General features: G+C 34.2%; 2 protein-coding genes across 2 annotated transcripts in view; both read right to left on the reverse strand.

Moving 5' to 3' along the window:
* Positions 1-772, reverse strand: part of HELRODRAFT_171647 (hypothetical protein) — a gene marked incomplete at both ends in the record, with an annotated part of 3,162 nt that extends 2,390 nt beyond the window's left edge. Inside the window, 2 exons of the mRNA XM_009018353.1 lie at positions 568-620; positions 709-772. Of these exons, the coding sequence (XP_009016601.1) occupies positions 568-620; positions 709-772 (117 nt within the window). The remainder of the gene's footprint in view (positions 1-567; positions 621-708) is intronic.
* A 3,653-nt stretch (positions 773-4,425) lies between these two features.
* HELRODRAFT_191434 (hypothetical protein) lies at positions 4,426-15,794 on the reverse strand. The gene is made up of 13 exons (XM_009018354.1): positions 15,485-15,794; positions 14,647-15,109; positions 14,040-14,106; positions 13,341-13,454; positions 12,578-12,697; positions 12,114-12,218; positions 11,798-11,849; positions 11,233-11,360; positions 10,545-10,625; positions 10,036-10,178; positions 9,255-9,300; positions 6,032-8,015; positions 4,426-5,992 (listed from the first exon to the last, which is right to left on the reverse strand). Exons 1-12 carry the CDS (start codon positions 15,678-15,680, stop codon positions 6,630-6,632), a joined length of 2,901 nt encoding a protein of 966 aa, XP_009016602.1. The 5' UTR covers positions 15,681-15,794; the 3' UTR covers positions 4,426-5,992; positions 6,032-6,629.
* Between the last annotated feature and the right edge of the window lie 553 nt (positions 15,795-16,347).

Raw genomic sequence — 16,347 nt, forward strand, 5'->3', positions numbered from 1 at the left:
AAGTTTATAGAATACAATCAGCAACGTCAATGTTGAAAATGTAAATGATGAAATTAAAATGATTTAATTATATTGGCATGAATGGTAATGATGATGACATTAACGTTTGCTTCTTTTGTTCCACGTTGTTGTCATTCCGCTCACAAATTTAGAAATAAGATGGGACATTTGATTTGAATAATTCATTTGATATCTGCGGTTTCCATCCGTACATTTTTCAAAATAGGATAACGTGGAAGTAGTAGCATACATCAGTCGTGCTCACACAATACCATTAATATTAATACTACGTAATCTATAATACTAATCTGCCAAACACAAATCTACCATTGCTGCCATTAAACTACAAATCATTACCGTTGTTGATTATATAATTTTGATTAATAAAAAATTAAGAAATAAAAGTTATTTTTTAAATCATTTATATGCTGTTTAACATGCAAGTGACAGGCTATGTAACGCGTTATGTCACCCTTGAAATGCAATTTTTATACAACTATTACCTCACGTTGCAGCTGATTTGAGAGCACAAAAGTAGCAACAATTTTGTTATTCAGATGCGTTTACTCGAGGGACGGGTGTAGGCTGAAAGTCCAATATGATATCAAATGTACCCGCATCTGCAATAATCCAGCAGAGTTAGAAATTATAATTGCATTTGGAACGTGTAATTATATCTTCCGTTTCCATAACGCAATGATTCCTAACCAGTGGGTCGCGATCTTATTTCATATTTGGGACTTCCTCGGAAAGGTAGCCAGTAGTTCCACATTTTTCAAAATTCAGAAGAGATAAAAAAATTAAATTAAATCCCATTGCAGTGATAAGAAAATTAATTCCAAATGCAATGATAATAAAATTAAATCGTGTTTATAAACGGATGTAAACATTTTTACTTATAGGATCTCTCTTCTAATAAAATCAAAAACGAAGGCGACGAAACGAGGAAACCAGCAACTCCGGCACGTAAACCATCAACAGAAAAATTTTGAACTTTTTTTTGCATAAAAATTTTACCTAATGCTCACGATAGGAACTATTAATATATACATAAACACATTTGTGCCGGCCTGTGTGTTTGCATATGTGTGAATTTGTCTGTGTGTGTGTGTGTGTGTGGTGTGTTTGTGTTGTTTTGTGTTTGTGCGTGTGCAAGCATTGTGTGCACGTAAACGCGTGTGTGTAAGAGTCTCATGAATAATTAATTTTACACCTTCATATAACCTACAAGACTCAATTTAAATCCCTAATAAACATATACACACAACATTTTTATCGATTGTTCCATTAATTTTTCTTCAGTGTAAAAATTCATAAAATATGCGAATAACAGCACCCAGATGTTCAATGTAATTTATTAAAAAAAATTAATGAGCATGAACATGATTAGTTTAATAAAACTAACAAGGAAATTGTCCATAGATTGGAGATGATCATTAAATCACTTTCAATTATCTCATCCGATTCTTCAATCGTGCTCAAAAAATCATGGTTCTCAAGTTCTCTAGTTTTGAAGTTTTGGACTAAAAGTCTGTTGAACGTCTCTAAAAATTAATACGTTTATGTCTCTGCCATGGAGTTTTAAATTTAATTTATTCAAGTGGTCAAATATGTCTGACAGGTATGCCGCTTGTGGAATCCAAGCTTTGTCATCAAAATATTTGTGAAAATTAAGATTTGTAAAATTTTAACAAATGCCTTTTTATTTTCTGAATTTTTTAAAATTTTTGTACTGGCTACACTTCCAAGGAAGTCCCAACTGGGATTGTGACCCACTGGTTTGGAATCATTGCGTTAAGGAAACAGAAAATATAATTACATGTTCCAAATACTATTAGTAATCAAATAGACCTGTTTTAAAGACAATGATAATAAAATTAAATCACGTTTATAAAAAGATGCAAACATTTATACTTATTTGATCTCTCTTCTAATAAATTTAAAAAACGTAAATGAAGGCAATGAAACAAAGAAAGCAAATACGCAGGTACGTAAACCGTCAGCAGATACAAATTTGAACTTTCTTTTGCATAAAAATTTGCCTAAATTGATATCTCAGTTTTTAATTTTGTAACCTTGTTTACTATCGAATAATTGTAAACTCTTTTATGGATCATGTTTTTTTTAAATTTTGATGAGTCGAACCTTATTTTTAGTATATTGCCGAACCTTATTTATTTTATTTTAATATTTCAAAACATCCTTCACAAACTGGATAAAATTAAAAAATTAATGGATGCACTTTTTTTCAATTAAATTATAGAAAGGGCACATCATGTCGTCTCCTTGAAAACTTCTACCTGCCTGCTACAACATCCGTCCATCCCATGCGAGCAGCTGTGCAGTTTATTACGCAAGGAACACATTTTACGGCTCCCATTCTTTGGGCTATCATAAAGAGCAAATGGACCCCAAATTGATGCAGGCAAGCTGCGTTCAGGCATCATCAAGCTAAGTTCTTGTTCTTTGAATGCCGTTCAGCCGTGCTTCACGACGCAAGCAGTCCGTGTAATAAATTCTACAGTTCCAAACGTGTATATATAACGCGTGATAAACATAAATGCATATACGAAAATGCATGGGACAAAAATGCACCACATTCAAATATTCACGCATGTTGCGTATAAAAAAAATAGTCATTGTAAACCGCAATTTTCTCACGTGCGTGTACAAACTAAAAAGTACGCAGACATGCGTAGGCATACGTTGGAATTGAGCATTGGATCTGAAAAGAAAACCAAGAAAAGCAACAACGGCAAAAAAACACGATGATGTCAGAAATGATGGAGATGATAAAAGACTTTCCAGATGCAGAGCGAGCGAGCAAGTGAAGAAGAAATGAAGAATAAGTGAGCGAACCTATGTTGGATCATAAAAGCCACCTAAGTCCAGAGTCATAAAGTCGTCAATTAGTACGTCACATTAACAACGTGTTCTCGAATGGCGTCTGCTGAATACAAAATGGGATGAGCGTTCGCTTCATGAAAATGATGTTAAGTTGAGTATGATGTTGTTGAGAAGATGACGGTTGCAACAACGATGATGATGATGATGATGAATTGAGTTACACGATCATTATTTGATGCGATGGTTGATAATATGATTGAAAAATAACAGGATGTTAATCGTTTACACGCTCTCGAAAAATGAATGACATTTTCAGACGTAAACGGCGTCGTTAGCAAAGAAGAACAAATTTACTTGCTCGTCTTTACAGACCACAAAAAATCAACCATGAAAATCAAAAATGAAACCACCCCTTGTGTGCTTGCATCTTTAAGTATAACAAATTAAGTCCTTTTACTTGATGAATCGATTCCATTTATCAAAACTTTACAATTCACCACTCGAGTAATTATTAAACCAACCATGAAACGTCATTAATAATTTTATGGATTTGTAGTTTTCAAAATAAAAGGACTTGTAAGATAATTGTAGGTGAATTTTTTATTACTAAGTTTGTAAACAATCTAATTGTAAGGTAAGGTAAGGTAACTCGTCGAGCGCTTTTCGAAAAACCTCTGCTTAAGTCACATCCACTTTGTGGCCATTAGACCAGCTATCAATTATTTTCAACAGGTATATTTATTATGCAGGTATCCTTATTTAAAATAATTTTATTTTCAAAATAATTTAACAAAATATCCACCGCGTAGCAAAAAACTTGCAACACATACAACGCATCAACTCTCTTGAATGAGAAAATGAAACTTTTTCGGTGAACTCATAAATGCGGTGCTCGTCCAAACATTCGAACAGAACCATGCGCAACAAAGTAGAGGCAAACGAACCTACATGAGAATCAGCCAGGGGCTGGATTTGATTCCAGGTCACCTGGGCGATACTTAATTTGCCACCCTCCAATTTATAATTACTAAGTTTGTAAACAATCTAATTTTTTTAATTCAAACAAATTGTAAATTTCTGAAAATTTGTTTTTCAGGCGTTTTGTTCGATTTTTTTAATTTACAAAATCGATACTGTCAAGTTGTTTTTCTTTTTATGGACAAGTGTTAAAGTTCGTGGCCGCAATTTACACAACGTGGAACGGAGGTGGTCTGGTCAGCTTCAACTCGGAAAAGCTTCGTTTGCAACAAGTGACGCTAATGTCTATTTTTCAAAGATTTCCAAAATAGATAGTGTTGAACAAATGTCTAAGAGGTCCATCACCTTCATGCTTCAAAGATGCACGCTACATCTCCTGAAACAGGTATAACCATGAAGCTCCTTTTTAATCATGAACCTATAAAATTTTGAGCTGGAATCGTCTTATCATATTTTTCCATTATACAGTTAATTGAAGTTTTGCCTTAACACATTAATTATATTTTACACCAGAAACTTCCTTAAGCAGATAAATATTCATTCTGGGAGGTTTTATAACGAAGCAAATGCGTTTTCTTCAATGTTAAGTTCAAGTACTGTATTCAATTTCTATGTTAATATTCTGTACTTAAGTTGAAATAATTTTAAACGAATTAAAAAAGAATTGTCTATAATATGTTTATTAAGCCAATGAAACCACGATTGAAAAATAAAATCCACATAAAATGTAATAAAAAAACTTAACCATATAAATCTAAAATCTAGGAAACAAAAGCAGTCCCCTCAACGTAGTATCTTCTTCAATTACTCGCCACAATTACGAGTGAAGATCACAAAATGATACGTAATGGAAACCAGAAGACCCTGAGTTCTAAAGAATTTAATCTCATGGAACTTTGATTTTTGCTTTGAAACAACATGGGTTGCGTGCTCTGTTTACACACAATAAGAAGTTAATAAATTATGAACTCGGCGTGGTCCATTGAACCAATTAATAAACAACATCAATTCGTAATAGTTCAAACGAAATTAAACATACAAATTTATTTTTAAAATATTAATTGAAGACTGTAAAATTTGTAGGACAACGTAGCATCATTGTAAGTCAAAAAATTATGAAACTGAAGAAAAATCGACCAAAAACACAAAACAAACTTTTGATGAACATTCAAATGAAACGATGAAAACGACCTCGCGTATCTCATGCAAAATAACACGAAAAAAATGTTCATAAATAATGAAAAAAATGCATATATGCAAGAAAGAAATGTAAATAATATGCACGCATGGCACAACAGCGCACACACAAGCACGCTCCACTCGTATTTAGCACGTAATAATCTTGCCTGAGTTATTTAAAGTGGCAAGTTTATGCATGGAGCCTTTTGCGCAGCTGCTCCTTGCCATCCGTCACTGATGAAAAATTAAAATCACTCTAAACATTTAAAAAACACGGTGACGGTAAGTCAATCAACACTTAATAAAAATAACGTGTTCATATCTTCGTTTAAAAGTGCAGAATCCCTGCAACTAATATAGGATTAAAAATTACTAATTAGCCACGTTAAATAAATATGGCAATAAGTTCATGCTGATAAACAATTGAAAGTTGTTGATGGATTAAAAGACTGATGCAGTTAACAGGCAGGATGAACACCTGAAAATGATTGCACGTGGAAACTATGGAACCAGTGAAGAGGTCATATTGACAAGAACACACATATCAAATGTTGGAACCAGAACAGCTTGAGTCATATAAGAAGGCATCAAAGCATCTTTGCATTGTATTAGTTCATGCACTCGCGCTTTAAAGAACAAACAGGTCTCGCTTGGTACATCAAGCTGCTTTGGGGGAACCATGAAATGTTAAATTATTATGCCAACATGCCAACCATTAAATTACGGTTTGCTTAAAAATTAGTGCACAAATGCCCATTAGGTTGTGTGGTGTGTCAGTGAGATTGCCATAAATACGAAAGTCTAGAAACATTATCACGAAACATGCAGCGCGTCATTCATTTGACATCATAGCAAAGTGGCAAACTGCGTTGTTCATAATACATTTCGTAACATTATGCCCAACATTCATTTAAATACAAACCACACACACATATACATAATACATATATATACATATGCATATACATGTTATATATATATTTATATATATATATATATTTATATATATATATATATAAAGGTGTGTGTGTGCGTGTGTGTGTGTGTGGCATATATACACACAGACCAAGGATTGTTCAGCAGCAGTAAAACGTTTGTAAGTTGCAAGCGGGTGATATTTTGTGCTCAGGAACACGTCAAAAAATGTTTGCGAAAATGAAAGTACATTATTCCTTATAAATAAAAATAACATTTAATTGCATGTAAACTTAATAAAAATATCTCGATATTGCAAATTAAATGAACGTTATTGAATGGAATGAATGGATTGCTGAAATATATGAACTGAACATATTTAAATTAAACCAACATCTCGTCGTGTTTAATAACAGAACGGTATAAAAATTAAACTATCATTACATGATAAAACGAATATAAGTGAAAATTATTAAAAATATGATATTGATGAAAGTGATTGAAATTCATATCGTGATGCATGTCAGCTAAGATGGTCTTGTGGTCTCTTTCTTATGATGTGATAGGTTTTAGGATATCAATGATATTCAAATGGCCGACACGAATGCACGCACAAAATAATATCTAAAAAAAACAATAAATTGAATTAATTCATAAACAAATAGTTAGTTGAAGAGAGATCTAATGAGGATGCCGAACATCTGAACATCTTAAAACTTTGTGAAATGCGAAAAATGTCTTTTATCGACGGCAGACGTAGACGACGGTGACGTTGTAGTAGTCGACGCGGCGGAGGACGGCGCTGAAGATGCCACGTGCAAAAACTGACCGGCCGATGACGGTGGGGACGTTGGCGGACAAACAAACGTTGCAGATGATGACGGTGAATAATGACTAGCATGACTCATCTGAGTGAACGCCATCGTCGATGGTGGCGATGGTGCAGATGCAGATGCGACTGATGATGACCGAGCAGACGGATGGGACAACGTGATGCTAACTGATGCCGTCATGACGCTTCTGGTTGTTTCACTCGCCTGTTGAGGACGCTGATGGTGGTATGGCAAAGAGGATGATGGCGATGAGAAGAACGTTGGTTGGAGAACATTACTATTGTCAGGTGACCAGACAGACGATCGCATTGGAGGAGCTGAAAAAGGGGTAGCGCAAGTGTTCGGTGATTGGTCGGATTGCAAAGATGACGACGACGAAGAAGGCGTCACTATTTGTTGTCGACGTTGAATATATGATGGTGACGACGTCCCCGGATGTCCTATGCTGACTGAGCTGGCATGTTGACCGTGTGTCGAGGACGATGCCGGTGATGATGATGATGATGTCTGAGAAGAGGGAGGGTGGCCGGGAAAGTGTTGCTGAGGAACCATGTAGAGGGAGGAAGAAAATGTGCCGGATGGTCTGAAGGGCGAGCCGGTTTTTGAAATCGACGAACGACTGTGAGTGCTGCTATCACCAGTTGGTGACGACGAAACCACCACGTCTGTGCCGAACATCGTCCACTCCATTGTTGATGCTAGTGGTGACGATGAAACTGGAGTGAAGGCGTCCGTGCAGAGCGGATCAAATCGCCTGACGTCGGGATATGAGAATGGGACCGGTGAGGAGGATGTGGACTGGGAGGATGATGATGACGTGAGGTGAGAAAGTGAGTGGGGAGGAAGAACCAGAGAGTTACGTTGCTGCAGTTGTCGGACATGCAGTGGAGCAACATTGGAAACATTTGGCTGCTTTTGTTGTTGCTGCTGTTGCTCAGATGAAGATGCCGCTGAAGAACCTTTCCAGGGCGAATGAAGAGTGGTCAATGATTTGCGTGGAGGAACAGGGGAGGGTTGGGTGAGATTCAAAACATTGGTAGCGAGAGCACCAGTTGAAAATACTGCAGTTGTGTTACTGGAAACAGTTGCTTCACTACAACTGCCCATAGAACTGCTGGAAATTGTGCCGCCATGAAGAATATTACAACTGTCATCAGCATGTTGCCTTGGCTGTCCAGGAGGACTGAGCCTTCTGGTAACTTCCTCATACCAGCCTGCTACATCAACATGAAGAGTCGAGTAGCGCTTCACGAAATTGTGCATCTGCATTCAATCAATCAATCAATCAATTAATTAATCAGTTAATTAAACAATTAATTAGTTAATTTTTGTGCAAATCAACAAACCGTTTATAACGATAAATTTAAAACACTTAGTAATAAAAACCGCAAGTTCTTAAACTTTGAACTTCAGAAAATAGAATCCTACCAATTTTTGCAACAGCTAATAACATTACATAAAAAACATTTTTGTGACGACATGCAAAAGTGAGGCAGTTTTTTTAGTTTTAGAGAGGAGACAAAAGTGGCATCATCAGCTTCAAACGAACCAGCGCAGAAAGTATTCAGTCGCAAGGATAACATAATATGTTGCGTATTATAGGTGCCTGTTGTTTCGTTTTGGTTAAGGGTGACTTACAGCAGCATAATGAAAAAAGTTTTATAAATTTATTTAAAACGGTTAAAAACTGATGTAATGAAAGTGAAGATGATGCGTGACCATATAAACTCGGTAAATCTCTCACAGCACTCGCAGAAGCACGTTGGATGGGCAATGGTGGAGGGAGCGTGGAGGCAGTCAGCAGGCAGTCACTGGCGCTGTAGCAAGTGAGTGCACGAAGCCAGCAACATTAACCAACACACACACGCACACAAGACCACAGCATTCACATCGCAGCCCTCCAAGAATCTAAGCAGTCAAAAGGTTCCAAAATGCCAGTTTTCAGGGATTATGCACACAAGATACATCGGCTCTCAGAAAGGAAAGTATTATTTCGCTACACAGCTTACTTTGGAAGAAACTGTTCGAATGAAACACCAACAACCTCTATGGAAAACTTTATAAATAAAATTACTGCAAATAAACAATTAGATAACCTCATGGCGTGCACTGTGAGGCATGTTGAACAATGGAAGAAATAAAAATCAAATACAGATTACTTGTGCATGGAATGTAATGTACGTAAAATGTAATGTACGTGGAATGTAACTAATTTAAGGAAACGTCGATAGTGGAGGCAGTTGGCATCATGGAAGAATGTTCGAAACAGGTTGAGTAAAAAAATATAAAGAAATGGCTAAATAATTTTTCCACCTAATCTGGTCGAAAAAGAGAATTAAAAAAGCATGAAAAAGTTAAGTTCGTAATTGATAAATTGTGACCATAACATGCATTAGTGAACCACGTTTGAATGGCAATTCAAGAGTAAGAATTTGTTTTATTCAATGAAATTTAATGTTAAGTGAATGCAAATATTTCAATCTCATTCAGTTAAAAACTCACAAGCAGTTTTGGATATTTCGGCCTGTATCGATAGTCTTTCGTTAAACTGTTTCAAAACAAATATATCAATAAATAACATCATCAGGTCGTCAATAATAATATTAAATTAGTACAAAATGCATTGCCTTAGAACATATAAATAATGAATTGGCTTCTAATCTATAATATATATATATATATATATATATATATATATATATATATATATATATAAATTGAATAAAATAATGATTTGGCTCCTAATCTATTTCAATTTTTCTACAAAGTTAGCATGTTCATATAAAAACTGGCGAGAATCGGAACATGAAAATAACAAAAACGCAAAATGGCTTCTGAAAGGAACAAGAGACGCCATTGAAGCGTGAGAAGGATGGGAGAAAGGTAAATACGTTTTACTGATTACTGGACAGTGAAAAGTGTTGGGCAGTGTTGAGTGTGTAAAGTTTAAGTCCATACTTGGAAAGTGAGTGAAGTCTGTATAGATAAAAAAAACTGATCAATAAACTGAAAATGGATGGCCAATCGTGATAACAATCAAAAATCGAAAGATTTACTCAAATTAAAATTATAATTAACAAGCATGGATTTACTAGACAACTCGCATTGAACAAAACATCAAAACATGGTTGTGATGATGACATGTCTATGAAATCTATGATACGTATGTTTATATTATACTAATAACTTTGATGGTATCAACATACGCAAATATAAAATAATGTCAAAAAATACTTTTATTAAAACCTAATTTTTTTATAGAGAAAATAAAACTTTATCATACCATGAGTTGACCAAGTTCTCGAAATCCATAGAAAATCCACGGCCTGGTGGCAGACGAGGTTGTTCATCCTGCAAAACTTTTGTCAAGACCTCAAAGTCCGTCGTACAGTTCTTGTAAGGAAACTCACCAGTTGCCAGTTCCACCTGTCGCCAGCCGATCACATCATTTCAAAATTTCAGTCATTCAATTATTTAGGAATGTTAGAGAAAACAAACAATTTACATTACACATCGTAGAGAAATATTATTATCAGACTGTTAATAATTTTTTACTAATTTATTCTCAGATATACCAATAACACTCACACAGACACAGACACACACAGCAGTTGGATGTGCGTGAATGCAACCATCACGCACATTGCATGTTAAACATGAATAGCTATATACACTGGAACCTGGTCACTGTGCAACAGCAGAACCAGCCAAACATCATCAACGCCAGCAAATCAATATATGCTGTGAAATAAACAGCTGAATTGAATGTAAAAAAAAAGAAATGATTCTAACGAGTGTGAGTCCGAGGCTCCAGACATCAGCTCTGATGTCGTAGTCGGGTTGAGAGGGGTCTGGCGGGTCGATGCGCTCGGGCTGAAACCATCAATATATCAAATTATTTAATTATTTAACAACATTTTTATACTCAAAATTATATGAGTTTTTATTCCGTCAAGTTGTTGTCAACAATTTTATTTTATTCACGCCTACCAATACTTTTTATTAATATTTGTTTATTATTAAGTGAAAAAAAGAAAATGCACTTCAATTCAACAATCCAAAGGTGAGCAATTTCAAAAAACATTACGAGAAAAAAATAAATCAAACAAATAATTACACAGTTTTTAAGAAAATTATTTGTCACCATACAATGAACAACAAAATATAAACAATTAAATGTGAACATCTACTAACACTTGACAAACAAACAAATATGCAAACCAACAAAAAAACACACACACACACACAGAGACACTAAATGATCACAAATTTGGACTACCATGCAAAAATGGCACAAACCATCAAATATTACATGGTACCACATCCAACAAGTATGAATTTATAACATTATTATCAACACACACCAAACAAGATACAACGATACATTAAAACATACATCAAACAAGATACAATGACACATCAAACAAGATATACAATGATTCATTAACAGACATCAAAGAAGGTAGAGAAAGACACCAACAGCCATGTAGGCAGCGCACCCAGCACTACGCGTCTTGGCTTTGGAGTCAACCAGTCTGCCACTGATGCCAAAGTCGCACAACTTGAAAGTACCTCTCTCGTCTAGCAGGATGTTCGATGGCTTAACATCTAATGAAAATAAGATAAGCTATGCAAAAATGAGCTCTTCATGTCATTTTAAATGCATCCATGAATCATTCATTATTAAATAGAATTAAATGAGAAAAATGTAGGGCTTGACCAGAACTTAGCTTATATATGTCCGTTTGCTGGTAAAATGCACGGCAAATGAATAACAAAATATTAATTTGAAGGCAGGAAGAAGTGGAAAATAATTATGAAATAAAATGGAGTGAATACAACATGTAGAATGTGAAACAATGAAGCAGAGAAATAGGGCAATAAGAAAACAACTGAAAAAAGTAAGCCGATTGAAAAATTAAATTAAAAACTTGAGTAATAAAAAATGAGGGAAAGAATTGAATCAATGGAGAAAAAAATAACGCTATTAAGAAATAAAATGAAGAATAAAGCAACCAAGTAGAAAGAGGAATAAAAAATGATACCTCTGTGAATGACTCCATGTGATTCTTTCAAATAATTCAAGGCATTTAATGTCTGCAAAGCATTGTTTAATCAACAAATTATATCCAAAAAATTAATTTTAATCACTTTATTGAAATTGTTAAGCAAAAAAAAAAAACAAAAAAAATGTGAGAACATTTGGCAAAATTATAAAAATGCTATTAGAAAAATAAATAAGCAAACGACTAACAATACATTTTAAAACAGTTGAATAAACAAATGAATCAACGGGTGAATGGACAAACGGATGAACAAATAAATGTACAAATGAACAAATGAACATATGACGAAACTAACCGCCACAGTAACTTTTCCAAGAATCTTCTCTGGAATGGCTCCTAACTTTTTCATCAACTTGTCCAAGCAGGTCGCCATTATTTCCATGCATATCCACACATCAGACTGACAACAACAACAACAACGTATATATATATATATATTGCATCATGTCGTCACACACAAACTCAGCTGTATAAACTCTACATGCATGCATATTAGCATAGCAATAAATAGCCATTTGAATTAAATGTTCTATCAATGAAAAAGTGAGAAAAAATTGAGTTTATTATTTACGTAATAAATTTGAATTTACTGCAAAAAAACGCCATCCAATCCATGAAAAACATCTTAGCTTATATAATAACCTACAATACCCAGAGCAACAAATAAACAGGTAATTTTTATTTAAAAGTCTCCTAAATTAAACATCGTCACACGCAAAATAAAAATTTAGATGGAATAGAATAAAAATGAATACTGACGCTAGTAATGAAGGTGCCTAGGCACAAAACAATGTAAGGACAGCTGTGACAGTTCATAACAACATCGAGATCCATGATGATTCTCTTGTTCTCATCATCGTTACATGACCTTCGCATTTGCTTCACAATTTAACATCAACTTTCTAATTTAATTAACTCTTTATTGGATGAAATTTTTGGAAGGATTTTAAATTCATGTTCAATGCAAAACATATGATTAGAAAAGGTTTAGAAAATGAATCTTTTTTATAAATAATACCAAAAAAGTATAAACAAAATATATCAACAAATTGAATGAGCTTGTAATGATCATGAAGAGCACAAATTAAACAATTTTAACAAGGTATGTACATGTACAATGATACTAGCTTTCAACAGAGAATTGAAAACAATACAACTCAACAAAAATTTCTTTAAATAATTTTTGCTGATGAAAAATTACCTCATTTAAAAGTATGTGACAAAATTGATACGGCTAAAAACGCAAACAAAGCAAACATCACATATACAACAAATGTGAAACGTGACACATATAGCAGCAACAAATGTGCAACATGATACATACAGCAGCAACAAATGTGCAACATGACACATACAACAGCAACAAATGTGCAACATGACACATACAACAGCAACAAATGTGCAACAAGATACATACAACAGCAACAAATGTGCAACAAGATACATACAGCAGCAACAAATGTGCAACATGATACATACAACAACAACATAATCACAAATGTGCAACATGATGTACACATACTTTGACAGCCATGACAGCACCAGTTGGTTTGTGCACCATTTTAATCACGTGACCGCAAGTTCCATGACCCAATTCTCCGAGGGCTTCCATGTCAGCTATGCCAGTTTCCACATCCTGTACATCATTTTAGGAGTATTTCATTACAAAAAAAAATTTACGCATCATAGTTTAGAACTGCACGCATATGATTAAACTACACATTGTCATGTACCAACTCAAACAATTCAAGCATTTAATACAAAATCTTATAAAAAGATTAATTGTGCACTCCAGTGTCCAATCTCTTTAGCCTGACATGTTTGTATTCAAAGCTTATATAGACACAAGTTTTAATATCAATTTTAAATTTTGACAATTCTGGCTAAGAGTGTCCCATTGGCAAGAATTATTTTTCTTTTGTGGCTGTCCTACTGAATGAAATAAATAGAAACTGTGATGAACATTGTGATGTAACTGCAATAGAACATATCCTTTACAGCACATGCTCATACAGCAGCAGCAGCGGTCGGAGCATTTCAGTTTTTCAAAACATGCAGCGCTCAATTTGTGAGGCTTATAAAATGTAGGTTAACATTCGGTTCCACGTATTACTATGAAGCAAGCAAGGCAATTATTTTGTAAACAAATCAAGAGAAAAATAAAATGAAGAAAAAGCATGGGAAATAAAACAAAACTTTTTAAAAATAATCAATGAGTGACCTTCCCATCAATAGTCAACAATCCTGCCAGCTTCATAATTTCCTTTAACTTGTTCTCTATTTCAACGCTGCAAATATTCAAATATTATATTATAAACATTTCATTAATATGATATATTTTGATAACCTTTTACAATAATTAGTAACAAAACAAAATTTTATTCAAAAATTTTCTTTTTTTCCTTTTAACTCTTTTTTATAAGTACGGTCTCATTATTGTCACCAGTCATTTTGTAATTTTTAAAGATAAAATGAAAACGAAATTCCATCTACACAATGGTGCTCATCTACGCTCACTGCTCATCTTCAAGGGAAATGTAAAAAAAATATTTGTTCAACAGCACATCACACCTTCAAGAATATTATCAAACAAGTTGCTTGCTAGATCACCAAAGCAGCAAAAGCAGGTTTATAACTTCAGCATGTATTTTTAACCCACTGCCCAAACTCATATTTATACTTGATTGCAAATATTTTTATATACAAGAAAATACAAAATTCCAGTTTGGTACTTATTAAAAATCAAACTCATTAAATTATTTTTGAACTAATCATGAAAGACACCAGTTAAAAAAAGTTGATCATACATAAATTCATATTTATCAAACCTTTTTTGAGATTTGGCAACTGGAGCAAAAGGGATATGGAAATTAGGCTTCTTCCTTGGTTGTCCACCCAGTGGTAAGTTGCCCAAGTTTCCGGCTGATCGGGGTCTTGAAATTATGACATCTGTATTTGCAGCCGTTGAAGGGCTATTACTAGCTGAATTTGACACCCGGGCAGAACTTTTAACAGCAAATTCATTGGTGGACCCCGGGCTAGGAGTTTCTAATTGAAAAACAGCTGTTGGAGAGGTTGTTTCAGCTGCCTGTTGCTCTGAAGGAAGAGTGGTCACATTTCCTGGTGTAACTAAACGTTGTGCACCACTAGGTGGGAGGGGTCGTCGTAATTTGGGACACTGCAAATTAAAAGGTGTGTTTTCTGCAGAATGAGGAGCAGGAGGTTTTATAGGTGAAGATAAAGCTGCCTTTGGACGATTTGGTGCAGACTGTGAAAGTTGAGCACTGTCAGCTGCAGTGAAGGAAGAAGCAATTATTAATTAACTTATTGAAAATAAAATGTTTTTTAAATTAATAACTGTCTAAAATTTATTAAAAAAAAGGATTTAAAACAGTTTAACTCAATTAATTTAACATTACCTTCTAAAATTTATTTAAAATAGAATTTAATTAACAAACTATTAAAAATTAAATTAAAAAACCTTAGTTGAATAATATTTTTGATTTAATAAATTGACAGTCTAATTAAATTTTAATTTTAATTTAAGAATAGTATAAAATTAACTAACAAACTACTAACTAAATTACTAAAAGTCAAAAAAATCTAATAAGTCCGACAATGATAAAGCAAAAAAAGCATATTATAAAAAAAAGCTAAAAAACTGACTTAGGCGGCTGCATTTCCTAGGAGAGGGACTAGCTAGACTGAAATTTACACTCTTGGGGAGTCGGTCGGTGCGCTTATTAGAAGCGGCGTCTTGCTCGGTCGATTTGTTGCCAACGTTCTCTTCTGATTCAGCCTTCTTGAAACGAGCCTCTAAATCATCAATTTTATCTTGCAATGAAGACGAACTCGACGCCATGTTATATTTCTGCTTCTGCTTTTCGTAGGTAGTTCTTTTTATTGCTGACAAAGAAAGTTATTTTTTTAAATTTTGACTAGTCAAAATTTCAAAGCGAAAACATTTCGCGAGACAGGTTCAGTCGAAAGTGAACGGTACATAGCACACAAACCAATTTAAATTGAGTGAGGTTGTAAGCAGGTTGTTTACTTTTACTTATGTTACTCTACATAGGTTCGAATCACGTACGATGCATGTGCACGATGTGCACGATGTGTACGTTACGTTACATTACGTTGTTGTACTGTACAACCTTCCTTCAAAACCACATTTCCCTATTCTCTTAACATCTTACTATATAATAACTGGTACTTGCTTTTTACCTGACCGCCAAAATTGTTTACCATCTAATGAAATCACATTTTATATTATTAACATAGTCGTTATTAAGGTCAAATTTTATGAAATCACGTTTTATAAAAAAAATTAAAATGTGAAGACAATAATTTATTTAATAATTCTTTACTTTAACTCCTTGCTACCTGTATCTCAATCTGGTTTCAGACCTGCTCACAGTACTGAAACTTCTTTACTCAAAATACACAATGATATCCACTCTAGTGACAATAGTAATCTTACTCCTCTTCTTGCTCTTGACTTTTCGTCGGCTTTTGATACTGTTGACCAT

This window comes from Helobdella robusta, assembly GCF_000326865.2.
Source record: "Helobdella robusta unplaced genomic scaffold HELROscaffold_21, whole genome shotgun sequence".
NCBI lineage: Eukaryota > Metazoa > Annelida > Clitellata > Rhynchobdellida > Glossiphoniidae > Helobdella > Helobdella robusta.

What these genes read in the sequence shown, in the direction of transcription:
- HELRODRAFT_191434 (XM_009018354.1), bottom strand. Translation starts at nt 15,680, where the DNA reads ATGGCGTCGAGTTCGTCTTCATTGCAAGATAAAATTGATGATTTAGAG. An exon ending in TAGGAAATGCAGCCGCCTAA is followed by an intron (nt 15,110 to 15,484) that starts GTCAGTTTTTTA and finishes CCTTCACTGCAG; the next exon opens with CTGACAGTGCTCAACTTTCA. An exon ending in GTGCTGTCATGGCTGTCAAA is followed by an intron (nt 12,698 to 13,340) that starts GTATGTGTACAT and finishes TAAATTGTGAAG; the next exon opens with CAAATGCGAAGGTCATGTAA.